Raw genomic sequence first — 28,000 nt, forward strand, 5'->3', positions numbered from 1 at the left:
ACGCTTTGGGAAGGGGCGGGCCTGCGCGCCGCACCCTGAACCCGCCCTTTCCGACCCATCTGAGCATCCGCTTCCGGCTTCCAGAGTGAATTGGCGGCGAGCGGAGGCTGAAGTGCCGGAGGCTTGCGGGTGGGTGAAGTGGTACGGCATTTGCGCGTCGTGTACGTGGGACTCAGGCAGGATGCGGGGCGGAGACCTGGAAGGTGGCTGGTGGTGAAGGAAGGCTCGATCTGGGGACCCCCACCATTACTGATCACATGTAGGGAATGTGGGAGCGGTGCCTTGCCCCGAGCCCCTGTGGACAGTTGGAGTCAGCCCTCCCTTGGACTCCCAGAATAGACAGATCTTTTTAGATGCTCCCGATTTCCTGTTCTCTAGAATGAAGATGGTAACATTTATTTGCAGTATTGTTGTGAGAAAGGAGATCATCTCTATGGATTACCTAACCGGTTGCTTGGCATCCAGATCTTAAGCAAAGTTAAAAGTTTTCTTCCATCTTTTTTCTTCCTTCTCTCTCTCAATCTTTATCACCTAGAAGTGGGCTGAGTGCATAGACCAACAGCCTTGGGACGGATTGGGGTTGTTTTCTGGAGCTTGCTGGACTGCTTTTTGAACCTTTTTTTTTTAATGTTTATTCGTTTCTGAGAACGAGAGAGAGCACAAGCGGGGGAGGAGCAGAGACAGAGAGAGGGAGACACAGAATCCGAAGCAGGCTCCAGGCTCTGAGCTGTCAGCACAGAGCCCAACGCGGGGCTCGAACTCAAACCATGAGGTCGTGATCTGAGCCAAAGTGGGAAGCTTAATCGACTGAGACACCCAAGCGCCCCTGCTTTTTGAACCGTTTTTATCAGCTTTGAGTCACCCTTCCTTCCATTCAGGGCTTTGCTGGAGATGGACAGCCGGATTCCTTATGATGACTACCCGGTGGTTTTCCTGCCTGCTTATGAGAATCCCCCGGCATGGATTCCTCCTCATGAGGTGGGAATGCTTGAGTAGGGGGTTTATCCCTTTGGGCATGAGATGATATATGAAAGGTAGGATGGTGGGGTTAGAAAAAAGCTCAGTGGAGAGTGAATTCTAGCCTTTGTTGTAGCCAGGGGACCCAGAAGTTGGATTCTGAGCAACTGGGCCCATTGGGGACTTCTTATGTTATTGTCCTGTCACAGTTCATTCACACCAGAGAATTCTGGAAATTCAGAGCCTTAGTTTCTATCTTGTCAAGGTAAAGATATGGGGAGCTACTGGGCTGTTGACATTTCCCCGTGCTATCCATCTGCCCATTTGGACAGTGTTATCTGTTCTACTTAAAACTGAGTCCATGACCACACCTTTTCCTGACTTCAGGGTGATACATTTATATTCAAGATGAAGGTGAGTGTAAAATCTAAGGCTGGTAGTAAGATTTCTGTGGTTGCTATGTCTTGCAGAGGGTATACCACCCAGACTACAACAATGAGTTGACCCAGTTTCTTCCCCGAATCGTCACACTGAAGAAGCCCCCTGGAGCTCAGGTGAGCTTAAGGAACAGTTGAGTCTTATTCCAGGCTAGCTCTGTCTGTACCAGGCCCAGAAGTTGACAGTGGTTGAGGAGATGGATGGTAAATCTGGTAGGGAGGTAAGGAAGCTTTTTAATGGGCAGAAAATCTGAGATACCACTTCCACAACTTCGACTTCTTTCTGAGGAAGGAACACGTAAGCCAAGCTATCATGTATAGTTACGCTATTAGATGTTTTTGTGTTTGTGGTCTATATTGAGTCACCTCCCCTTTTTGTGCCCTTGCAGTTGGGATTTAATATCCGAGGAGGAAAGGCCTCCCAGCTAGGCATCTTTATCTCCAAGGTATGTGTGCCTGGTAAGCGACCATATTGCTACTTCCCTTTGTTAAAGTTATCAGAATGCAGAATCCTGATGTCCTAAAGCCTGGGAGAAGGATGATTCAGTAGACTTACAGAAGGGGCATAATGGGGACACCCTTTCCCATTTAAAACTTCTCACCCAGCAAACCCTCTGTTTCCCTACACTGTCACACACACAAAAACAATAGCACCTTACATTTGAAGAGCACTTAATTTTAATTACAGCCTTTGAAATGATGTCACCTCAATCTTACATATTCTCTCTTTACCAACAAACAGGTAATTCCTGACTCTGATGCACATCGAGCAGGACTTCAGGAAGGGGACCAAGTCCTAGCTGTGAATGATGTGGATTTCCAAGATATTGAGCACAGCAAGGTGAGCACAGCATTTGTGCTGTGGTGAGGCAAGAAGCCATCCCCAGTAGGAAGGTTAGACAGGATTAGACTGATCTGTAACTTGATCAGAAGGAAGCTCTGCTGGGGTGCCTGGGTGGCTCAGTCGGTTAAGCATCCAACTTCGGCATGGGTCGTGATATCGCGGTTCGTGAGTTTGAGCCCTGTGTTGGGCTCTGTGCGGGCAGTGTGGAGCCTGCTTGGGATTCTTCTCTCTCTCTCTCTCTCTCTCTCTCTCTCTCTCTCTCTCTCTCCCCTTCCCTCTCTCTCCCTCTCCCCCATCTCCTACTCACGCTTTCTTTTAAAATAAATAAACTTTTAAAAAAGGAAGGAATCTCTGCTGATGAAGTATACTAGGAAGAAGCAGCTATTAGTGACCCAGAAGGTTGGAGTGGCCAACTTTCTCCTGTTATGATACTGTCCTGGGTCATATCTCTTCATTTGTACAAGCTGCTGTGTTCCTTCCAGGCTGTTGAGATCCTGAAGACAGCCCGCGAAATCAGCATGCGTGTCCGCTTCTTTCCTTACAGTAAGTGCCACTCTCTTTTTTACTTACCTGGCAGGGCCCTGGGTAGGAACTCTTTAAATACTGATTACTAAAGGCTCCACAAGTTGGGGAAGGGGACTTGGGAGCTCAGGCCTATAAATAACCTACTCGTTCCTTCCTTTCCTTTCTTCTTTTCCTCAGATTATCATCGCCAAAAAGAGAGGACTGTGCACTAGAGAGTTGCAGCCCATAGCCCTCCACATTGAATCTTCTAGGATAAGCTGACTAGGCCTCAGGGAAGCCTCTTGGGAAACTCTAGTCTTGGCCCCACCCTAGCAGAGCAGAGTGGAGAAGATGGGGACACAATGACGCCCTGCCCCAAACCAGCTAGCCATCTGCATTACCCAAACTGTACTGCAGTTTTTGTTCCCTAGTGTTCTAGATAAGCTTCATTCCCTGAAAGAAGGATGATGATACCTAGGTATAGCATGTGGAGAATCCCGCTAGAAAAGGCAACTGACATTTATTGAATACCATGTGCGAGACAATTATGCATAAGTCATATTGTTTTCATTAGCATATAGAAACCAAAAGAAAAACGAATCTCGGGGGCCTTCCACCCCATCTACCTGGCCATCTCATCCCATCCTTGCACTACCAGTCTCATACACTCTGGAGACTCCCTGGGACTGTTCCCCCTGCCCCATCCTCTGCCAAAAAAAGTAAAAGGCAATGCTGAGGAAATGCTGGTTTGACTTTTGGATGATACTGACTGGGTTTGCAATGCTGTTGAGTCCAAAACAAAAGTTCTTCCAAAGAGAGGAAAGCCAGTGCAAGTAACAGCAACACTATACCTACTTCACAACCATCTCTATCTGGCCAGTCCATTAGGGAGGCCCGGAAACCTTACCTTCAGTGTAACTGAGGAATGGTATAGGGTTAGGGGTACTGGAGGAAGCAGCACCCCTTTCCTCATGAGCTTTGGACGTTTCTCTGCTGGGATGGTATTAATGTCATTATCTTCTCCTTCCCCAGATTCTTGGGTCTGGTACACAAATGAAGGGGGAGGTTTGGATGCATTGCTTTCAGGGACAGCACTAAGAAATTGGTTCCCAATTTCTACCTTGTAGGTTGAATGGTACTGTTGACCTCCTTGTCTTCTTTACTCCAGCCCCCAAATAACCTGCCATGTTCTTTGTTGCCAGTCCGTTGTTAGATATTCCAGGCCACACCTTATACCATTTCCGTTGGCATGTTTAAAATACCCATTCAGAAGAAAGTTTTCTAATGAGATATGGGGTGAAGTACCCCATAATGAAAGTCCCAAATTTCCCTTGAAAGAAGCTTGGGAAGCTTAATTATGTATTTCCAGGCCCCTCCCTTGGGAGTGATTTTTTTGATCTGAGGTGGAACTTGGAAATCTGAATTTTTAAATCTTCAAATATGGGAAACAGTCCTAAATAGTATATCTCTATGAGGAGTTTCTGGCTTGTTCTATAAATCCCATCAGCTTTACTATGCGCTATTGTCAAGTAGCAACATTCTAATGAGTAGAACTGAAGGTAGAATTATTAGCTGTCTGCTTCCTCCAAAATCCCACTCCTATTCTATGCTCCTATTTGCTGTGCTGCCCCCCAGTGGCCATCTGAAAAACTGGAGGCTCAGATACTTGCCCAAAGGCATATTGGCAGAGTGAGTCTTCTGAATGTTGAGGTCCAAGACTCTCCCTGACTCTCCCTCTGGTGAACGGTTTTTTTTTTTTTTACCGTTTATTTATTTTTGAGAGAAAGAGACAGAGAATGAGTGGGAGAGGGGCAGAGAGAGAAGGAGACACAGAACTGGAAGCAGGCTCCAGGCTCTGAGCTGTCAGTGCAGAGCCCGACATGGGGCTCAAACTCACCAGCGGTGAGAAAATGACCTGAGCTGAAGTCGGACGCTTAACCAACTGAGCCACCCAGGTGCCTCTGTGGTGAACAGGTTTTAAGACAACTCATCTAAGTGTGGTAAACGTGCTAAAAAGTCCCAGCAAGGTGCCATGAGCCTAAGAGGCAAAAAGCCTCTGCCCTGAATTGGTTCTCACTTTGAGATACTTGGAATGGTTCTTTGTTGGTACACCAGCATGATATAGTTGCATTGTAAAGGTACAGGTATAGTGTGGAGAAGACATGAGCAATAACAGGCTGAGGCAAAAGGACCAGTCATTTATTGAGGGTGTAGATAAGAAAACAGTGGGGAATGAACTGTATTGGCCTTTGAGGTATCCCAGCTGTTGTAGATCTGCATCCCCTATAGATATCTTTGAGCAGTAAGAGAAAGTAAGGTGGGGTTCCTGGGCCCTGCAAGAACTTTCCACCCCATAGCTGCAAGAGGCAGTCAAGAAAGAATGATCGCATTTTCAGGGGTTTTGTTTTGTTTTGTTTTTAATTTTATTTTAGAGAAAGAGATAGCATGAGCGGGGGAAATGGGAGAGAGGAAGAGAGAGAATGCCAAGCAGGCTTCATGCTCAGCGTGGAGCCTGATGTGGGGCTTGATCCCATAACACTGGGATCATGACCATAGCTAAAATCAAGAGTAGGACGCTCAACCGACTGAGCCACCAAGGCACCATTCATGGTTTGTTGTGCTCCTAAGTTCAGGAATTGTGTGAAAGCTTAGTAAGTATCCAGGTATTTAAACTGTAAGTTTGAGGGGCGGGGATGGATTACTGGGAAGCCCAAATGCAATAAATTAATCAAATTAGGCAGAGACTAAGTTATGAAAAGGAGCAATAGATTTTGATGCCTGACTCCATGGAGGGCTCCAGTTGGATTTCAACCACTGAGGTGTGTGTTAAGGTAAGAGTAATGTGACTGGGGTCAAATCTCAACTATTCCCAGGGAAGCTGCTAGGAGACCCAGAAGAGGAATTCTGATCTTATGTCTGTTGCTTGAAGGCAAACCAGGGAGCTACTTTTGGTTAGTCCCATTTTCCCTTAAATAATCAGGCTTGGCCATCAACTCAGCAAAGGGTTTGCCTTCTCTGCTTTATACTTCCTGTCCCAGCAAAGCTTGGAGAAAGGATACTCCTCTTCCTTCAGTGGAAATGAATTCTAGAAAGAAGGGCAGAAGCCATGTGCTAGAATAGCTATGTGTGTGTGTGTGTGTGAAAGTCCAGGTTCAGAGACAATCCCAGGCCTTTGTACTGCATGATGGGAAAATGACCCTTATACCAACCCCAGTGGGGGGGTAGGGAGGGGGGGTTAGCTAGAGCTAAGAGTGCAACAGAAGTATTATAAAGGGAAATGGGTATTACATATTTTACGTTGTGACCAGTTTTGGCACTGGTGTCAAACATCCCATTGAGGTCTCTGGATTTTTCCTTCCCATTGTCTGCAGAGATTTGTCTGGACAAATGAGAACTGATGTAAGGGACCAGATAGCAGTAAGTAGTAACTCAAAGTGGATACGGATAGATCCTGCTGAGGTATAATGATGCCTCCCCAGGACAGGAACCATAGAAGCCTTTAACCCATCATCTTTTTGGTCCCTGAAACTGGTAACTCCTTCCATGTCAATACAGCACAGTAGACCCTCCCCATAGAGATGGAACCCTAGGTGTGCCAGAAGTTGTAGTTATACCTTACCTTTTGTTGTTCAGATCAATGTTACCCACTAACACGATGATGATGTCATCATCTCTTTCTGTGCATACATCTTGTACCCACTTATGTGTCTCCTTTAAAGCATTGATGTCTACAAGACTGTTGCGGAGAGTTGAAACATTTAGTAAAGGTTTAGAGAAAATAATGTTCTTGCACTTCCACTCTGCTAGTCTTACCAACCTTCCTATTGTTTCCCTCAATCCCTTTTTCAAATAAAACATGCCATAACAGTCGTGATGTCCTAGACAGCCACAGCCATAGTCGAACCATGTATGTAGCTAGGAATTTAGGCTTCAAGAGCACTCCTGGCCAGCTGTGTCCCATAGCAGCAGCTGAACCTGCATAAGAAAATGTCTAGAAAGGAAAGACACTTGCTTTTTAAAGGCTAGAACTTAATAAAGGAAAAATAAAAAGAACCAAAGGAACAAGGTCCCTTAAAGGTGGCTGCTATGGCCACAAACCAAGTGGCCTACCATCCTTGCACAGGTCTAATCTCAATATACTGTTTTAATTAAGGAAGACCCTATAGAGTAGCAGATTTAAGGATTCAAAGCCTCTTGGATTTTGTTATAGGTGGAGATTAGATGAAGGCAGAGAAAACAAAGCAGGGTTTGGTAATTTGGGGAAGCTTCATATCTTTCTTCCCCTTAATTTTTTTAAGTTTATTTAAGAGCGATACAGAGCGCATGAATGGGAGAGGGGCAGAGAAAGAATCCCAAGCAGGCTTTGAGCTGTCAGTGTAGAGCTGGACGTGGGCCTCCAACCCATGAAATGAGATCATGACCTGAGCCAAAGTCAAGAGCAGGATGCTTAACTAAGCCACATAGGTGCCCCTTGTCTTCCCCTTCTTTATCCACAGATAATCTAGGCTGGTGCTACCCTACTGTTATGAATAGGCCTAAGAGGTTGAGGTTAGTGATATGAGAGTAAACATTCACTATTGATTTCTTAGACAGGAAATCAATTCTAATGATTGCCTGCAAATGAGAATCAGATACTCCACCCCTCTACTTCCAATACCAGGTAGTCTCAGAACCAGAAGTGGAGAATGGCCCTTGAGAAGGTTGTCCTGGCTCAGCTTCTCAGTGCTTACAATAGATAACTGAGAAGAATCCCTAGGTGAACTGGCTGAGGAGTGGGCAAAAATGTATTGTGTGAGGGGCACCTGGGTGGCTCAGTCGGTTAGGCTTCCGACTTCAGCTCAGGTCAGGATCTCACAGTTGGCGCCCCACATCCAGCTCTGTACTGACAGCTCAGACCCTGGAGCCTGCTTGAGATTTTCTGTCTCCCTCTCTCCGTCCCAACCCCGCTTGCGCTCTCTGTCTCTAGAAATAAATAAACATTTAAAAATGTATTGAGTGATTCCTTGGTGGTGAGCTCACCTGGCAGGCGCAGTTGAAGCTGTATGTAGTACGTGCCCCAGTGGGGAGGATGAGCGGTATCCTCCCCACTGTGTGGTAGGTAAGTAGGCCAACCATCACCCTGAGCGAGGAGGAAGTTGGTTTCTCTGACTCTCCCCCACGCTCCATACCTTACCGTACCATCACACCTCACGATCTCCAAAGCCCAACCAGATACCCCCCTCCCTTCTCTGCTTCCCCAGATTTGTGCAGAGACCGTCTCAGTGGTTTCCAGGAGAAGCCTCTGGCTTCCCTGTGGGCCTCGCCTGCGAGGGTGGTGAGAGAGATCACCCAGAGCTCTCAGTCCAACCGCTGCTCTTCGCCTTAGGCGCTGCCTCGGGCCTGGGAGCATGGCCACGCCCACAGCTCTTGCGGGGAGGAGAGGTCGGTGATCACCAGAGTGAGGTAGTAGGGTGCTGCGGTGGTAGCGCTGGGGTAGGGATGGCCAGGGCCCTGAGGGAGAGTTGAAGGACCCACGGAGGGTGGGTAGCCTTGGCAGAGGAAAGTCGGGGGTCCTTTAGGGGAAAAGCACACGCTACAGAGTAACCTACTCACTGACAGGGGCAGAAAGTGCTGTTCTCTAGTGCCGTTACCCTCCCGGAGAAGGAACTATCAAAGATATCGCCAGGTATGTCTTGGACAAGCTGATTTATTAGAGCGTTACAGTAGGGCTCCCACACAGAGGCACCAGAGCTTGGTGCTCAGCTTCCCTCATCCCCCTCCGCTGCCAAAGCCTCCTGGCTCTCCTCCCCACGGTGCTCCTGACGAGCGAACTCCTCGATGACTATGTCCTCAGAGCTTGCAAAGCAGAAGAATGGAATGGAGGGTTAGGAACAACTTGCTGGGCATTGTCCACGTTCACTCCCTTTTTGTGATCCCTTCCCTGCTTCCCAGCTCAGATCCTCAGCCCCCTCTCCGTAGCTAACCACTCTGGCTTGTTTCCCTAAGTTCCCTCCCCAACCTTCCAAACACAAAAGTCCCTCCCCACCCACCCTCTAGAGCGCTGGAGGGGAAATAAAAATGGAGGGTCAGAAGGAAGGAAGGGATCGAAGAAGTAAGGGCGAGGGGGTGGGGGAGGAAAAAGAAAAAAGGAAAGGATGAGGGGGAAGCACGATTCTGAGAAGAGCAAGGGGTGGAGGGCATATGAAAAGCACTGAACTATGACACGAAGCTAAACCATATGTTTCCACTGCACAGTATTGAAAGCAACACTCCAGGGAAGCTTTTTAACATTTCCAACGTCATAAAATGGAGGGTGGCAATGGGGAAAGGGAGATGGGGCATCCAGGCCTCACATTACCTTACCTAGCACCCTCTGTAGCAAGCATGGAGTGGGGAGAGGAAAATGGAGTTGAAGCTGATGTGGGGCTCCTCAGTAGAGTGAAGAAGTGTTTCTCTTCCCCCTCCTTTTTTAACCCTCTCCTCTCTACCCCCCAACACACACACACACACCCTGAAAACCTAGGAACCCAACCTGCCTATTGCTATGTAGTCTCTACCCAAACTGCCAGTCCTTGATTCAAGAGATCAGAACTGCTTGGTCCCCAACACTCAGGACCACCGCTCCTATGAGTCCCACCTGGTCACTCACCATGTGATGGCTTTGGATGCATCAGGATCAGGGGCAGCTCCACACCAACATCGCTGGGAGGATTCCAAGGGAGAGTTATGGATCTCCCCCAAGGCAACTCCCTGAACCTCCCTCCCTCAGTTTTCTGGTCCCGGGATGTCCTCAGACACTCCCTTGGCACTCTTTTAGTCTCCCATTCTTGCCCCCAGGCCCCTCTCCCCATGGCTTCCCCATAGCATCTCTTACCTGGTGATCAGGTCGCCTAGGATGCTGAGGGTAGAATGACACCCTAAAATTAGCAGCTGGAAATGAAAGTGGCAACCTAGTTTTACCGGGGGATAAGGGATCAGAAGGCCAACCCAGCCGCAGAATGGGCTTCCAGAAGGGAAGGTGGCTTGCTCACTGAGCTCACAGGTTTGGGAAACTGGTCTGGGGAACAGCTTGATTGGGTCAGTCCACCTGGAAGGAAAACAAAAGTGGCTCCCCAGCCCCTGCCTAGACAGACCCTGACCCTTTACTCACCCTCCACCAGACACCATCAAGTTGACTCTCACTTTGTAGGACACCAGGATCCCCAGCAGCTCCTTGTTCATTCCAGGTTGAAGACTGGAATGAAGACTGGTGGTAGTATTCGTTTTTGTGTGTTTCTTAAGCAGGGGGGTGGTGGTGGTGGTGGTAATTTATTCAGTCCCTCAGTCCCTTCCTGTGCACCTTTTCTAACAGGCCTCCCATGCTCTAATCTCTCCTACTCATGGAAATCACATTTCTGCTCCTTACATCCAGTTTTACCATGTCACCCTCTGCTCAAGAACCAACATCTCTGAATATAACTACTTTCTGCTTGGCTTTCACGACCCTTAACAAACTGGCCCCACTCAGCCTCTTTAACCTTTTCTGCCCTAACTCCCTAACACCTGGGATACAACCTGAGCAGACCCAACCTCTCTCCATACTCAGAACATGCCATGCAGATTCCCACCTTTCTGGCCTTTGCCCATGCTGTGTTCCCAATCTGGAATGCTCTTTCCTTCCTCTGTTGCTATCTAGATCCTGCGCATGCCTTAATATCTAGCTCATTTAGTCTTCTCCGGGAAGCCCGCTCCAGCTATGGTGTCTTCTTTTAAATTCTGTTGAATTTCTAATCTGAACCATGTGTGCTATCATTTAACCTTTCGATTGCTTTTGCATTCCTCTTTGTTCCCCATCTAGGCCATAAATTGACTGAAGGCAGAGCATATCTAAAACTTCTTTATATCCTCCCATATTACCTAGCATAGGAATGAGCATGTAACAGGTACTCAGTGAAAACTCACTGATTGGAAAGTAAGACACAGAAAATTGTATGATATTGGGAAAGTCTCTTCATGGCTCTGGAATACTGATCCTTTATCTATAAAATAATGCTGTTTGGATAATTTCTAAGGGTCGGTCTAGCAATGACAATCTATAGTTATAAGATTGATAAGGCATGGAGAGGGGCAGGGGACAATGAGCACTTGTCAGATGGTGGCAGATGGCTTTTGGTGGAAGACACATCTAACACTAGGGCCTCTAAAGGTATAGGGCCAAATGAATAATTGGATAGAATTCTATCAATTCCTATTATATCATTCTCCTTCTTTGGCCCTTTTCCTCCTTCATTTCTCAGCTCCTAGCCTTTTCACTCCACTTCTGTCTTCACTAGAGAGTAGCCACTCTAGAGATCATGGTGCTACAGCCAGATGACACATAGTAGAATCCTGTCCACCTCTGCCACTTATTAGCTGTGCAAGTTTGGACAAGTCCTTTCGTCTCTCTAAGCCTCAGGGTCCTTAAGTATAAAATAGAATAAGAACACATATCCAGCCTACTTTAATGGGATTCTTACAAAGATATAGTATATATATAAGACTTTGTGAGCTGTGAAATATTAGACAACGCAAAGAATTTTCCTCTCTTTCCTTTCTTGCTGTCTGTGACCTAAGCCTGGCATTGGTCCTGTGGACATTATTTAGCTTATTCTTGGCCCTCAGGCCTGCAGGGATCTCTGAACACTGGCCTAGAACCACTTAAAAAGAAATAGGTAGACTTCATTGCAGGTGAAACCTCAGAACTATATACATGGCATGCAGAGTGGGTCACAGATAGAAAATGGAGGCTGGTAATTACATTTAAGCTTACATTGTGCTAGAGGCCAGATTAGTATCACCATGCTTGAGTTTGCCATCCAGTGCCAGGCCCTGTTTCTGGCAGTTGGCAGCCAGGAGTGGGGTTACTGCGAAGCTCTTAGAGAAGTTGGAGTTAGCAGCTATAGTCTCCCTTTAAAAGGAGAAGAAGAAAAGAACTTAGACTAGGCTTGCCAATTACATGTACACTCATTCCCAAGAGTATCTTGCACAATTCCACAAACCTACTGGAGTATCCAGGAGAGCTGGCATGCGTGACTGTGCAGAGGGGGAACAATTTGCTCTGGTGGGAAATCCTTATGCCCTTGACCTCTCTCAGCATTTTGATGGTCCTGTTATGGGTATCCTCCCTCTAGTTCTCCTGGGAATCCCTCCCTTTCTCTACATCAGCCCTCACGTTGACCTTCGTCAGTCCTGGGCTCTTACCCTCTTCCTTCTTTCCTGAACCCCCTTCTTTGTCTCCAGTCCCTGACCCTTTTCCCACCAACCCACCCCTTGGCTCTCTGACCCCAGCCCCAGTGCCAGCTCACGTGAACTCCTGAATGAACACGGTCTTGGTGTACTTGTCTAGGGAATACAGGACAACGTCTGTGATCTGGTCGACTGAACAGCCAGGAAAAGCACATGACTATAATCAGTTAGTCATCCTCAAGGTCCCAACTCACCACCCTCAGATGTGACCTTATTCATGGGTACACTATGCATGATGTACTAAGATATGCTTATGGACAAAGATATGTATTTTGATAAGCCTTCATTAAAGGGAAAGTCCAGATAAATGCAGCCTGGATAGGTGAGGCAGGATTTTGGAAAAAGATGTGTGGATTAGGGACCAGGTGCAGAGGGATAGGAAAAGAAAATCACCTGAAATCTTGATTTTTTTGATGACCTTGTTGGTGCAGTTGTTGATAGAAACATTGACAGAGATGGGTTTGCCATGGTAGTGAACCTGGAGCAGGAGGAGAGGCTCATCATGAGGTTGGAGGGAGAACACCCAGATCAAGACCTAGAATTCTGTTTCCTTAGCACTATTGCCACCCTGGCTTCCATCCCTGTCTACCCAAGTAGGAAATCAGTGAAGAATCAGGGTTTCAGAGGGCTTGCAGGGTAGGGGGTAGGAAGTGGGGGGGGGGTCACAAACCTCCCTGTCCATCCAGGCCTGGAGTTGTAGGGGCTGAGATGACAGAAGGAAGTGGCGGACAGTCTGGGCACAGGGACCAGGGCCTGGTTCCAGGGGTGCAAACTGTACTTTCCGAACCACCAGCCGTACAGAGTCTCTGAAGAGAGGCCAAGAGGTCAGCCAGAACATCTCTGGGACTCACAGAGCTCCATGCCAACCCCATGGCCCAGTCCTGGCTTGGGGTTGGGGTGGAGGTGAGGTAAAACCTCCCTCAGAGAATTCCAATAGACCCTCAGTGTAGACATCTAGACCGTGGGTCAGCAGACTATGGCTCACTGGCCAAATCTGGCCTGTTTTTGTATGGCCCAAGGCTGAGAACGGCGATTACATTTTTAAATGGTTGAAAAAAATCAAAAGAACGATAATATTTCATGGCATGTGGAAATCATATAAAATTCAAATTTTAGTGTCTATAAATAAAGTATCAGAAGACAGCCCGGCTCATTCATTTACATACTATCTATGGCTGCCTTTCACACTTCAATGGCAGAGTTGAGTAGTTGTAACAGAAACAGAAACCATAGGGCTCAAAAAGTCTAAGTGTTTATTTTTTGGCCCTTTACAGAAAAGTCAGTTTACTGCCCTGGAGCAAAGAAGAGAAGTCAGAGGGGGATCGGAGCTGGACATCTGAGTTGGTGGCGATGGTACTATGGAGGTTAGAAGCTGGGCTGTTTCTGTCCTGAGATCAAGATCTGTTTCCTGGCACAGGCAGGGACTCTGGAGAGGACCAAAGACTACCTCTTGGAGATTTTCTCCTCCAGGTTTTCAGCACAGAAGCTCTTCACTTCAAAGTCAATCCCACAGGCCTGCAAAGGTGAAGGGGCCAAGAGAACTCACTTCTAACACTGCCTATCCTTTCCTCTTGGGTTCTATAAGGAAATGCCTGACACCATCCCTTAGCTGTCCATTTTGCCAGTCTTTTTCATTTGTCCCTCTGTCCTTCATCCTGACTATCCCTCTTTCTCAGAACCCAGACCTCACCTTTCCCGCATCTTCGGGACCTGGCTGCAGTGTCACCGAACAGGGCAGGTTAACAACCATCTAGGGGATCAGAAGGAGGTCAGCAAACAGAAGAAATAGGGACCCCCTCCCCAACCGTGTTTTCCTTCTGTAGCTTCCTCTCTTAACATTCCCTGGAAACCTTGCCCAGGATTTGGGGGCCAGTACCTGCAGGGTAAAGGGGTAGGCATTGTCCCCCAACTTTTGCAGGAGTCGCTCCTGTAGGACTGTGAGGGGCCCCTGGGTGCTGGTGGGCTCAGGTGGGAACACTTGCTGCACCTGTACATACAGATCTTTGCGGAATGTCAGACCGATCACGTCCAAGTCATCATGGCCATAGCGAAAGGCACATGTCAACATGACAAACACTGCAGGCAAAGGAGGAAAAGAGAGTGAACTGTCATGCCCGAGGGAGAAAGGAAGTTCTTAAATGGCTCATAGGAAGACATGGAGAGACAATGTAATATGATTGAAACCATATGGCCATGAAGAAAAGGATAAATACATTTGACTACAGTAAATTTCAAACTTCTTTCCATTAAGGGTGTTTATAAACACTGAAACAAGCAAAAGCCTGGGAGAAAATATTTGCAACATATATAACAAACAAAAGTTTAGCATTCCTAACCTGAAACTAATGTAACACTGTGTGTCAACTATACTTCAATAAAAAAGCTTCACATTTGTGATAGATAAAGAACTCCCACAAATCAATAATTGAAAAATACCAATATAGGAGTGTGCAAAGAATATGAATAAGCTCTTTGCAGAAGCACAAAATAGAATGGCCGATAAGACAGGAAAACATGTCCAGTCTCATCAATAATCAGATAAATGCAAACTAAAACCACAATAAGATAACATTTCACACACATCAGACTGTGAAAAAATTTTAAAGTCTGCCAATACGAAGTGTTGGTGAACAAGTGGAGCAACAGGAGTTCATTGCACACTCCTGGTCTCAGTATATATTAGTACAACAACTTTGGAAAACTGGCACTATCCAGTAAAACTCAATCTGCTTGTATATTATGACCTAAGAAGAATTTAGAGGAACTCTTGCTCATATTTATGAGGAGATACATATGAGAATGTATTTGCATCAGTATTTGCCATAGCATAAAATTGGAAATAATTTCAATATCTATCAATCAGTCAATGAAAGAATGGGTAATACAGTTATGGTATGTTCCTATAATAGAATGCTAAGCTGAGCTTAAAATAAGTGAACTAGCACTCCATGTATTAACGTGGGTAAGTCTCAAAAACTATTGAGTATAAAAATAAAAGCTAGTTTCAGAATGATATGCATAATCTGATACTGTGTATATAAAGTTAAAAAGCATGTAGAGCAATCGAGCAATACCAGAGCTTCTCACAGATACATAACTATTAAGTAGAAGTATAGGAACATAAGAGGAATAATAAACACCAAATGCGAGATAGTGATTCCCGGGGAGGAGGAGAGGAGGACGGAAGAGAGGAGGAAGGGGAATGGGATTAAGGAAGGACACATGGGAGACCAGTTTGTTTCTGTAGTTCTTTTTTAAAGCTAGGTGGTGGGTACAGGGTATTTATTACATAATTCTAGGGTCAGACTATCTGGGCTTGAATATGACTTGTACAAATCCCTCGAGTTCTCTGAGCCTCAGTTATTTCACCTGTCAATAACAGGATTGCACTACAAGCTCTCCATATGTTCTTTAGCCTTCACAACAATCCTCTGAGGTATTACTATCTCTGCTTTACAGGTAGAGACAATGAGCTCAGAGCCATTAAGTGACAGCCCAGGATTTCAACCCAGGCCTTTTGACTCCAACGCCCACGCTTGTGCATGCCCAATCTAACTCATAGGAATTAATGTGAGGAGTTGACGTATGAGAAATCACTTTGGAAATTGTAATTATAGATTTGAATGACGATGATGACCATGGGAATATTGGCAGAAATTGAACAGTTATAAGTGAACTCATGCTTTGCAGCTGATGCCTAAAATTAGGGGCAAATAGAAAGCTGCTTCAATGAACTATGGGGTAGTGAGGGCTTCAATGAAGAGTGGGATGGGGTACAGAGGGCTACCTGTCCAAGGACAGAGTGACAGAGATTGAGGGAAGAAAAGATGTAAAACAGGGGTGAGGAATCTTACTTCTATCAGGAGCCCTGACCCAAAGGAAAGAAATCTACCAACAGCCACACACTAGTAGAAAGCAACTTATTTCAGTATTTTTAAGAGATCAAAATATCTACTGAACAGCCAGATTATCTGCTTCTAAAATTAAGCACAAGGAAAAGGAATCTATATTCAAAAGATACAATGAGGACTGAGAGTAATGATAATGGTAGCGTTTATAAGGACTGGGGCAATGGGCAGTCTCATGTACTGCAGGAGGGAGAGTCAGTTGATAAACAATTGATTTTGTTAGACAGTTTGGCAATAGAAATCTTTAAAAACGTCTGAATGCCCTTCGGCCATTGTTTTCTTCTCTAGGCATTTAGTCTAAAGAAATGATTGGACCAATACGAAGGACATATATATGTTTGTGTACACACACACACACACACACACGAAGTATATATTTTACAGGGTTATTTATAATAGCAAAAAATGTCCAATGATTGAAGGTTGGCTAAATATATTATGGTACCCCCCATGCAATACATTGACATAGGTGAAAAAGAAGATTAGAAAATATTTATAATATAGTCTATTAAATAAAAATATAGCTAATTTTGCACGGAAACTATGAATGAATAGGAGCTAAAATATTATTAGTGATTATCTTTGAGTGACAGGATTGCAGTCTCTTTTTACTTCATCTGTACTTTTTAATTTTTCTACAATGGAGACACACTTAACAATTTTCAAAAGATATGACAAATTCCCCCCTTGGTTGTCAATTACAACCAATTAAAGAGGGAGAGAAAGTGGGGCACCTGAGTGGCTCAGTTAGTTAAGCGTCTGACTTCAGGTCACGATCTTGCGATTTGTGGGTTCGAGCTCTGCATCAGGCTTTGTTGACAGCTCAGAGCCTGGAGCCTGCTTCGGATTCTGTGTCTCCCCTTCTCTCTGCTCCTCTCCACCTTGCACTCTGTCTCGCGCTCTCTCTCTCTCTCTCAAAAGTAAATAAACATTAAAAAAAAATTTTAAATGAGGGAGAGATGGGACAAACAGGAAGATGGCGGCGTAGGAGGACGCTGGGCTCACTGCGCGTCCTGCTGATCACTTAGATTCCACCTACACCTGCCTAACTAACCCAGAAAACCACCAGAAGACTAGCAGAACGGAGTCTCCGGAGCCAAGCACAGACGAGAGGCCCACAGAAGAGGGTAGGAAGGGCGGAGAGGCGGTGCGCGCTCCACGGACTGATGGGAGGGAGCCGGGGCGGAGGGGCAGCCCGCCGGCCAAGCAGAGCCCTGAGTCTGGCTGGCAAAAGCGGAGGGGCCGGACGGAGTGTGTTCCGACAGCAAGCGCGACTTAGCATCTGGGAGGTCATAAGTTAACAGCTCTGCTCGGAAAGCGGGAAGGCTGGAGGACAACGGGAGGGAGAGTTGCTGAGCCCCGGGACAACAGAGCTCAGTTTGGCGGGGAACAAAGGCGCTCACCAGCGCCATCTCCCTCGCCCATCCCCCAGCCAAAATCCCAAAGGGAACCAGTTCCTGCCAGGGAACTTGCTCGCTCCGCGCAAACACCCGAGGCTGTGCTTCTGCGGAGCCACCCCTCCGGCAGCGGGTCTGACTCCCTTCCCCTGCCACAGGGCCCCTCCTGAAGTGGATCACCGAAGGAGAAGCAATCTAAGCCTGCCCCTCCTGCCCCCGTGCACCTTGCCTACCCACCCCAGCTAATAAGCCAGATCCCCAGCACCACAAGCCTGGAAGTGTGCAAGTAGCCCAGATGGGCCACGCCACCCCAGAGTGAATCCTACCCCTAGGAGAGGGGAAGAGAAGGCACACACCAGTCTGACTGTGGCCCCAGCGGTGGGCTGGGGGCAGACATCAGGTCTGACTGCGGCTCCGCCCACCAGCTCCAGTTATACACCACAGCACAGGGGAAGTGCCCTGCAGGTCCTCACCACTCCAGGGACTATCCAAAATGACCAAACGGAAGAATTCCCCTCAGAAGAATCTCCAGGAAATAACAACAGCTAATGAACTGATCAAAAAGGATTTAAATAATATAACAGAAAGTGAATTTAGAATAATAGTCATAAAATTAATCGCTGGGCTTGAAAACAGTATAGAGGACAGCAGAGAATCTCTTGCTACAGAGATCAAGGGACTAAGGAACAGTCAGGAGGAGCTGAAAAACGCTTTAAACAAAATGCAAAACAAAATGGAAACGACGACCGCTTGGATTGAAGAGGCAGAGGAGAGAATAGGTGAATTAGAAGATAAAGTTATGGAAAAAGAGGAAGTTGAGAAAAAGAGAGATAAAAAAATCCAGGAGTATGAGGGGAAAATTAGAGAACTAAGTGATACACTAAAAAGAAATAATATACGCATAATTGGTATCCCAGAGGAGGAAGAGAGAGGGAAGGGTGCTGAAGGGGTACTTGAAGAAATCATAGCTGAGAACTTCCCTGAACTGGGGAAGGAAAAAGGCATTGAAATCCAAGAGGCACAGAGAACTCCCTTCAGACATAACTTGAATCGATCTTCTGCACAACATATCATAGTGAAACTGGCAAAATACAAGGATAAAGAGAAAATTCTGAAAGCAGCAAGGAGTAAGTGTGCCCTAACATATAAAGGGAGACCTATAAGACTTGTCACTGATCTCTCTTTTGAAACTTGGCAGGCCAGAAAGGATTGGCACGAGATCTTTAATGTGCTGAACAGAAAAAATATGCAGCCGAGAATCCTTTATCCAGCAAGTCTGTCATTTAGAATAGAAGGAGAGATAAAGGTCTTCCCAAACAAACAAAAACGGAAGGAATTTGTCACCACAAAACCAGCCCTACAAGAGATCCTAAGGGGGATCCTGTGAGACAAAGTACCAGAGACATCACTACAAGCATAAATCATACAGACATCATAATGACTCTAAACCTGTATCTTTCTATAATAACACTGAATGTAAATGGATTAAATGCGCCAACCAAAAGACATAGGGTATCAGAATAGATAAAAAAACAAGACCCATCTATTTGCTGTCTACAAGAGACTCATTTTAGATCTGAGGACACCTTTAGATTGAGAGTGAGGGGATGGAGAACTATTTATCATGCTCCTGGAAGCCAAAAGAAAGCTGGAGTAGCCATACTTATATCAGACAAACTAGACTTTAAATTAAAGGCTGTAACAAGAGATGAAGAAGGGCATTATATAATAATCACAGGGTCTATCCACCAGGAAGAGCTAACAATTATAAATGTCTATGCGCCGAATACCGGAGCCCCCAAATATATAAAACAATTACTCATAAACATAAGCAACCTTATTGATAAGAATGTGTTAATTGCAGGGGACTTTAACACTCCACTTACAGAAATGGATACATCATCTAGACACATGGTCAATAAAGAAACAAGGGCCCTGAATGACACATTGGATCAGATGGACTTGACAGATCTATTTAGAACTCTGCATCCCAAAGCAACAGAATATACTTTCTTCTCGAGTGCACATGGAACATTCTCCAAGATAGATCATATACTGGGTCACAAAACAGCCCTTCATAAGTATACAAGAATTGAAATTATACCATGCATACTTTCAGACCACAATGCTATGAAGCTTGAAATCAACCACAGGAAAAAGTCTGGAAAACCTCCAAAAGCATGGATGTTAAAGAACACCCTACTAACGAATGAGTGGGTCAACCAGGCAATTAAAGAAGAAATTAAAAAATATATGGAAACAAACGAAAATGAAAATACAACAATCCAAACGCTTTGGGACACAGCGAGGGCAGTCCTAAGAGGAAAATACATTGCAATCCAGGCCTATCTCAAGAAACAAGAAAAATCCCAAATACAAAATCTAACAGCACACCTAAAGGAAATAGAAGCAGAACAGCAAAGGCAGCCTAAACCCAGCAGAAGAAGAGAAACAATAAAGATCAGAGCAGAAATAAACAATATAGAATCTAAAAAAACTGTAGAGCAGATCAACGAAACCAAGAGTTGGTTTTTTGAAAAAATAAACAAAATTGACAAACCTCTAGCCAGGCTTCTCAAAAAGAAAAGGGAGATGACCCAAATAGATAAAATCATGAATGAAAATGGAATTATTACAACCAATCCCTCAGAGATACAAACAATTATCAGGGAATACTATGAAAAATTATATGCTGACAAATTGGACAACCTGGAAGAAATGGACAAATTCCTAAACACCCACACTCTTCCAAAACTCAATCAGGAGGAAATAGAAAGCTTGAACAGACCCATAACCAGCGAAGAAATTGAATCGGTTATCAAAAATCTCCCAACAAATAAGAGTCCAGGACCAGATGGCTTCCCAGGGGAGTTCTACCAGACGTTTAAAGCAGAGATAATACCTATCCTTCTCAAGCTATTCCAAGAAATAGAAAGGGAAGGAAAACTTCCAGACTCATTCTATGAAGCCAGTATGACTTTGATTCCTAAACCTGACAGAGACCCAGTAAAAAAAGAGAACTACAGGCCAATATCCCTGATGAATATGGATGCAAAAATTCTCAATAAGATACTAGCAAATCGAATTCAACAGCATATAAAAAGAATTATTCACCATGATCAAGTGGGATTCATTCCTGGGATGCAGGGCTGGTTCAACATTCACAAATCAATCAACGTGATACATCACATTAATAAAAGAAAAGATAAGAACCATATGATCCTGTCAATCGATGCAGAAAAGGCCTTTGACAAAATCCAGCACCCTTTCTTAATAAAAACCCTTGAGAAAGTCGGGATAGAAGGAACATACCTAAAGATCATAAAAGCCATTTATGAAAAGCCCACAGGTAACATCATCCTCAATGGGGAAAAACTGAGAGCTTTTTCCCTGAGATCAGGAACACGACAGGGATGCCCACTCTCACCGCTGTTGTTTAACATAGTGTTGGAAGTTCTAGCATCAGCAATCAGACAACAAAAGGAAATCAAAGGCATCAAAATTGGCAAAGATGAAGTCAAGCTTTCTCTTTTTGCAGATGACATGATATTATACATGGAAAATCTGATAGACTCCACCAAAAGTCTGCTAGAACTGATACATGAATTCAGCAAAGTTGCAGGATACAAAATCAATGTACAGAAATCAGTTGTATTCTTATACACCAACAATGAAGCAACAGAAAGACAAATGAAGAAACTGATCCCATTCACAATTGCACCAAGAAGCATAAAATACCTAGGAATAAATCGACCCAAAGATGTAAAAGTTCTGTATGCCGAAAACTATAGAAAGTTTATGAAGGTACTTGAAGAAGATATAAAGAAATGGAAAGACATTCCCTGCTCATGGATTGGAAGAATAAATATTGTCAAAATGTCAATACTACCCAAAGCTATCTACACATTCAATGCAATCCCAATCAAAATTGCACCAGCATTCTTCTCGAAACTACAACAAGCAATTCTAAAATTCATATGGAACCGCAAAAGGCCCCGAATAGCCGAAGTAATTTTGAAGAAGAAGACCAAAGCAGGAGGCAGCACAATCCCAGACTTTAGCCTCTACTACAAAGCTGTAATCATCAAGACAGCATGGTATTGGCACAAAAACAGACACATAGACCAATGGAATAGAATAGAAACCCCAGAACTAGACCCACAAACGTATGGCCAACTCATCTTTGACAAAGCAGGAATGAACATCCAATGGAAAAAAGACAGTCTCTTTAACAAATGGTGCTGGGAGAACTGGACAGCAACATGCAGAAGGTTGAAACTACACCACTTTCTCACACCATTCACAAAAATAAACTCAGAATGGATAAAGGACCTGAATGTGAGACAGGACACCATCAAAACCTTAGAGGAGAAAGCAGGAAAAGACCTCTCTGACCTTAGCTGTAGCAATCTCTTACTTGACACATCCCCAAAAGCAAGGGAATTAAAAGCAAAAATGAATTACTGGGACCTTATGAAGATAAAAAGCTTCTGCACAGCAAAGGAAACAACCAACAAAACTAAAAGGCAACCAACGGAATGGGAAAAGATATTTGCAAATGACATATCAGACAAAGGGCTAGTATCCAAAATCTCTAAAGAGCTCACCAAACTCCACACCCGAAAAACAAATAACCCAGTGAAGAAATGGGCAGAAAACATGAATAGACACTTCTCTAAAGAAGACATCCGGATGCCCAACAGGCACATGAAAAGATGCTCAACGTCGCTCCTTATCAGGGAAATACAAATCAAAACCACACTCAGATATCACCTCACGCCAGTCAGGGTGGCCAAAATGAACAAATCAGGAGACTATAGATGCTGGTGAGGATGTGGAGAAACGGGAACCCTCTTGCACTCTTGGTGGGAATTCAAATTGGTGCAGCCGCTCTGGAAAGCAGTGTGGAGGTTCCTCAGAAAATTAAAAATAGACCTACCCTATGACCCAGCAATAGCACTGCTAGGAATTTACCCAAGGGATACAGGAGTACTGATGCATAGGGGCACTTGTACCCCAATGTTTATAGCAGCACTCCCAACAATAGCCAAATTATGGAAAGAGCCTAAATGTCCATCAACTGATGAATGAATAAAGAAATTGTGGTTTATATACACAATGGAGTACTACATGGCAATGAGAAAGAACAAAATATGGCCCTTTGTAGCAACGTGGATGGAACTGGAGAGTGTGATGCTAAGTGAAATAAGCCATACAGAGAAAGACAGATACCATACGTTTTCACTCTTATGTGGATCCTGAGAAACTTAACAGAAACCCATGGAGGAGGGGAAGGAAAAAAAAAAGAGGTTAGAGTGGGAGAGAGCCAAAGCATAAGAGACTCTTAAAAACTGAGAACAAACTGAGGGTTGATGGGGGGTGGGAGGGAGGGGAGGGTGGGTGATGGGTATTGAGGAGGGCACCTTTTGGGATGAGCAGGGGGTGTTGTTTGGAAACCAATTTGACAATAAATTTCATATATTGAAAAAAACATCTATTTTATCCAAAAAAAAAATAATACTGTTAAACCAAAAAAAAAAAAAAAAAAAAAAAAAGAGGAAGAGAAAGAAAAGGAAAAGGAAAGAAGGAAAAAAGGAAAGGAAAAGACAGAGAAGATGAGAAGGAGAGGAAAAGAGGTGGCTGGAAGGAAGCATGGGGAGGGAGGAAATGAAGATGAGGAATAAGACAGAAAAAGATCAGGAGGGGTGAGGCAGAAGGTATGTATGTAATAGCCCCTGAGGTGAGGGCGGTAAGCAGATGAATTGTTATTGGCACATCCCCCTGTTTGCAAGTGGGGAGGGCATCACCCCCCTCATCCTTCCTGTTTCTTCAACAGTTTAGGATCATCCTTTTTTCGTGCTAGAAAAGAGCTTGTTTTCATTTTTAAAAATTCAACATCTATTCTAAAGTTTGGGTTTATTTTACAAATAAATGTTTGGGTTTATTTTACAAATAATACATATTAATTGTGTGAAAATCAGAAACTACAAACAAAAAAATCAAAGCTCTGCCATCATACATTATATTCCAGAGATAACTGCTGTTAATATCTCTTGCACTTGTGGGGTGCCTGGGTGGCTCAGTCAGTAGTGTCTGACTTCTGCTCAGGTCATGATCTCATGGTTTGTGGGTTCAAGCCCCATGTCAGGCTCTTTGCTGACAGCTCAGAGCCTGGAGGCTGTTTGGATTCTGTGTCTCCTCTATCTGCCCCTCCCCCACTCTTACTCTGCCTCTCTCTCTCAAAAATAAAAAAAATTAAAAAAATTCTTGTGCTTGGTTCCCAAATTTGTTTCTATAATTAAACATAAGGGTACCTTAGATATTTATGACTTCTTCCTCATAGCCTTTTTGAAATTGAAGTTTTTACCTGAGATCATTGTAGATTCACATGCAGTTGTAAGAAATAATACAGAGAGATCCCACATAGATTTTTGATAAACAACATATCTTTCACACAAGCACATATACTGCCCTACCACTGGCCTTTATCATTCAGTAGTACAGTGTAAGCATGTTTTACATCAACAAATGGAACTTGATAGAAAAAAATGTCAGAAAATGTGATGCAAATATGGGGCACCTGGGTGGCTCAGTCAGTTAAGCATCCGACTCTTGATTTCGGCTCAGGTGATAATCTCACAGTTTCGTGGGTTTGAGCCCCATGTCGGGCTCTGTGCTGATTCTGCAGAGCCTGCTTGGGATTCTCTCTCTCTATATCTATCTCTCTGGCCCTCCCCAGCTCGTGCTCTGTCTCTCTCAAAATGAATACATAAACTTAAATTATTAAAAAAAATATGATGCAGATAAAATTATCTTCAAAAAAGTAGAAAAAAACATAAAATAGCTAAGGAACAAACTTAAGAAATAAACACAACTTCGGGCGCCTGGGTGGCTCAGTCAGTTGGGTTGCGGACTTAGGCTCAGGTCATGATCTCACGGTTTGAGAGTTTGAGCCCTGGGTCAGGCTCTGTGCTGAAAGCTCGGAGCCTGGAGCCTGCTTCGGATTCTGTGTCTCCCTCTCTCTCTGCTCCTCTCCTGCTTGTGCTCTCTCTCTCTCAGAAATGAATAAACATTAAAAAAGAGAAATATACACAACTTAAATGAATAATAATATAAAACTCTACTAAGGGACATAAAAACGATGCAAATAAAAGGAAAAAACACATCTTATTTCTAGATCAGCATGTATTTTTTAAACTAAACATTTCTTCCTGTAGGTTATTCTGAAGATGTGCTAGGAATGTGAAAAATGATTTAGGTTTAAGAAATACAGAGTAATTGAGAGTCTTACACAAGTTGGTTAATTTACTGGTTATTCCCCAGAATTCCTCTGATATTTAAAACTGGCTGGACTGCTTATCTACACTGTTTGTTTGTTTGTTTATTATGTTTGTTTATTTTTCAGAGAGAGAAGGAGTGAGGGAGAGGCAGAGAGACAGAATCCCTAGTGGCTTTGTCCACACTGTCAGCATTGAGCCCAATGCAGGGGCCAGTGCACACAAACCATGAAATCATGACCTGAGCTGTGCTTACCTGACTGAGCCACCTAGGTGCCCCTATCTCATAATATCTTAAAGGTTATGTTTGAACTAGTATTCATCAATTTGTTCTGAGCCTTTTCAAGTCAAACCCAATTTCCAATCTAATTGAATCAAAGAGTAAAAATTATTTTAAAAAGAAATGAGAAAATATTTCAATGGAATCTTGATCTATAGTACTGTGGCCATAGTAATGTCTCTTGTTGTTACTTGCTAGAGTTATTGTTTTCTCTGTTTCTTGGGATTTTTTTTAACAGAAAAGATAGGGGGTTTCCCTCCACAGAAGAGGTGGAAAGATAATACCAGAGGTTGCAAAATGGCAATATGAGGGTCATATCCAGCCTAAGAAAAAATAACATTTTTTGATCTATCCAGGCCTTTAAAAATCTTTTAGTTAGTTGCCAACATTTGAAATTCAGGAAATTTGCATAAAAATATGGATTTCTGGAATACTGAATATTTCCATAGCCAGTGTATGCCCATGTTCATTTTAACAATGAAGCAATAGTACTGCTGACAATAATAAAGAAAATCAGAAATTTTAGAAAGAAACTATTTTAAGTCCAGCACACATGTCAATTCTGTGTAATTTTGAAAAATAAGATTTTATTTCTGGTTTAGAAATCTATTTCTATTTCTATCTTGAATATTACTTGGGGAAGAGGTACCATCATCTGTTTAGAATTTGGGCCTCTGAAGGTCTTATTCTGAGCTTTATTTCCAGTTCTTTTCCAACAATCAGAAGATTTGGCCACACTGGGCAAAAATCCCCAGTTGTTAGCCCCCACCAGATGAGGCATCCACAGTTCCAACCACTTTTTGATTTTCTTATACCCCTCTAGTCCACTTGCCCAGTCTACTCACTCAGGTTACTTGTTTGGTGTGTGTGACATTTCAGTTGGGGGTCCCTGGCACATACAAAGGCCAAAAGAATTTTTACTTACTCTTTCGACCTTTTAAGTAATCAGGATCAACCAGGACTACACCATCTGTGTAGAGAAGGAAAAACAGCACCCTGGTCAGGAAAAATCCTTAGACTATGAAACAGAATCAATCTCTGAAATACTTCCTCCCATTTTCCCCTTTAATTGGCCTCATCTTCTGCACGCCCCTCTTTTTTTCTTTCTTTTAGTCCCTGGCTCCCATTCCCCTTCTCCCCAGGATCTTTCCCTTTTTGGACTCACTGACCAATGGGATCCACCATGTCCACATGGTCCACGAAGTCCCGTTTCCCCAGGTAGATGGCAAGCTGTTGTGGAACAACTTTGCATGTTATTGTCTTAGTCATCTTTTTTGTTTGTTTGTTTGTTTTATTTTATTTTTGAGAGACAGGATGCAAGTTGGGGAGGGGCAGAGAGAGGGGGGGACAGAGGATCTGAAGTGAGCTCTGTGAGCCCGATGCAGAGCCCAAACTCACGAGCTGTGAGATCATGACCTGAGCCAAAGTCAGATGTTCAACCAACTGAGCCATCCAGGCGCCCCTCCATAATCATCTTTGAGTGGATTTCCCCCTGAGACCTTGAAGGATGTACCCAACTATCCCTTTTGCCCCCTCATTTGCCCAGCTAGGCCAGGTTCTCTCACCTTCCCATTGGAGCAGGTCTTCTTATACACCCTATAAAAAGAAAATCAGGAAGAAAATAGGGATGGTCATTGGGAGAGAAGGGAAGAGAAGAAGGGAGAGAAAAGAAAGGGAAGTGGGGGAGAAAAAGGGAAATATTCCTAGGATTAGAAGAGGCCCAAGGAACATGAAATGGGGCAAAGGTGGAGGTAATTGGAGTAGAATTCAAGCTATAAGTTGGGGGAAAGTTGGAGACTCCGCTACCCCAAAGGCAAATACTTGGATTTGGGTAGGGGACAAGTCACAGAATCAGAGAATTAGAAGGAGTTCTTACTTACCTTGACATGTTGGCCATGGAGTTGATGTTGAGCCTTTTCTGAGAAGAGGGACAGAGGAGGAAGGCTCATTCATTTGGTCCCTATTCTTGCCCCACTCTGGGATACCATCCAGACACACCTAGTGTGGTGTAACCTTTCCTCCTTAAATACATGCCTCACCACCATTAAGTGCCCTATATTCTCCCTCCTGCCAAGGTTATTTATTCAGTCATACTCTCACCCATCCCAGACACTGGGGGAAAAAACTATTTTTACAAATTGTTGACTAACCATATTGCCTATTCTCTAGAAGGAGCAAGGCTTCCTGGGATAGCTGGAGCACTCTTGAGCATCTTCATTGAGAAGAAACTTGTCTGGAAGGGGGCTTAAGAGAGGCCTCCATCCAGACAAGTATGAGGAAAATTGGACTGGATGAGGCTGAACATCACCTAACACACAGTAGGTGTCAAGATATGTTTGTTAGATACACGAATAAATGAATGAGTGAATGAATGAATGAATGAATGAAGAAAAATGGATTCTGTCTGCTTTTGCTCCTGCAGTGGATTCTGAGCCTGAGTTCACCTCATGGTGGCCTTAACTCTCGGCTAAGAGAGGAGAAAGGTGTGGGAGAGAAGGGGTTGGTGTCCTCATGCTCTTGGCAGAAACTTCCATGGAGGATGAAAGCCTTCCTTGAATCTGTTCATCACTCTCTTCACCTTTCCCTAATTTTCCCAGTCTTATCCCCATCCACGTCCCCAGGTGCTAGGCCTTGGAGTAGGGACCCTGAGAGAGAGGGAGATGTCTGTCTAGTGCTTCTCTTTGATGCATATTAGGTACGGCCTGAGGGGTGAGCTTAAGGGAGATTCCAGAGGTCTCTCACAGGGTTTTCAGCCCAAGTGCCTGCTAGCTGTGTCAAGAAAGGTGCTCCTCAAGTGCTCCTTGATATATTAATGGGGATGCTAAAGGCAAGGGATATGGGACCTAGTACAGGCTAGAAATAGAGGACTTTGGACTGTTACCTTGGGAGAGAGATGAAGCTCACATCCGTCTCCAGGTCTGGTTGCTAAGCTCGCCTCCTCAGCCTCTTATACTTAAGGTCCTTTGAGTTTAGATTGGTGGGGGTCAGCGAAGAAGAATAGAGTTATGGGAGGGGGGCATAAAATACTTCTTTATAAATAGCTCAGGTGCCAAGAATTTGGAAAGCAGATTAAAGACTAAAAGATTAGTGGCTAAAGATTAGCAAGTTCTTGCTGCTGGGACAAGGTGGGGGTAGGTGTTGCATCTGATGGTG

The 28,000-nt window shown here is 44.3% G+C and overlaps 2 protein-coding genes across 14 annotated transcripts; one reads left to right on the forward strand and one right to left on the reverse strand.

Annotated features, from left to right (window-relative positions):
- The first annotated feature begins 6 nt into the window (after nucleotides 1-6).
- PDZD11 (PDZ domain containing 11) lies at nucleotides 7-27,219 on the forward strand. 9 transcript variants are annotated; one of them, XM_019428632.2, is made up of 8 exons: nucleotides 7-129; nucleotides 879-978; nucleotides 1,428-1,511; nucleotides 1,784-1,840; nucleotides 2,137-2,235; nucleotides 2,721-2,781; nucleotides 25,961-26,065; nucleotides 27,017-27,219. In XM_019428632.2, the coding sequence occupies exons 2-8, from the start codon at nucleotides 892-894 to the stop codon at nucleotides 27,094-27,096; spliced, it is 573 nt and encodes a 190-aa protein (XP_019284177.1). In that variant the 5' UTR covers nucleotides 7-129; nucleotides 879-891; the 3' UTR covers nucleotides 27,097-27,219. The 9 variants fall into 9 exon arrangements, with proteins under 9 accessions (XP_019284177.1, XP_053747492.1, XP_019284181.1 ...); XM_019428634.2 differs by having other exon boundaries at nucleotides 61-141; XM_019428633.2 differs by having other exon boundaries at nucleotides 89-161.
- Nucleotides 8,409-28,000, reverse strand: ARR3 (arrestin 3). Of its 5 annotated transcripts, none has more exons than XM_019428625.2 (17): nucleotides 27,729-27,989; nucleotides 26,998-27,059; nucleotides 26,728-26,765; nucleotides 26,413-26,443; nucleotides 26,017-26,077; nucleotides 25,773-25,817; nucleotides 13,862-14,061; nucleotides 13,676-13,735; nucleotides 13,433-13,500; nucleotides 12,656-12,791; nucleotides 12,379-12,463; nucleotides 12,045-12,117; nucleotides 11,510-11,647; nucleotides 9,904-9,967; nucleotides 9,596-9,619; nucleotides 9,371-9,423; nucleotides 8,409-8,577 (listed from the first exon to the last, which is right to left on the reverse strand). In XM_019428625.2, the coding sequence occupies exons 2-17, from the start codon at nucleotides 26,998-27,000 to the stop codon at nucleotides 8,481-8,483; spliced, it is 1,176 nt and encodes a 391-aa protein (XP_019284170.1). In that variant the 5' UTR covers nucleotides 27,001-27,059; nucleotides 27,729-27,989; the 3' UTR covers nucleotides 8,409-8,480. The 5 variants fall into 5 exon arrangements, with proteins under 5 accessions (XP_019284170.1, XP_053747489.1, XP_053747491.1 ...); XM_053891514.1 differs by having other exon boundaries at nucleotides 9,872-9,967; nucleotides 27,729-27,976; XM_053891516.1 differs by having other exon boundaries at nucleotides 9,872-9,955; nucleotides 27,729-27,853.

This window comes from Panthera pardus, unplaced genomic scaffold (assembly GCF_024362965.1).
Source record: "Panthera pardus isolate Hobbes unplaced genomic scaffold, ASM2436296v1 HiC_scaffold_27, whole genome shotgun sequence".
In the NCBI taxonomy this organism is placed as follows: domain Eukaryota; kingdom Metazoa; phylum Chordata; class Mammalia; order Carnivora; family Felidae; genus Panthera; species Panthera pardus.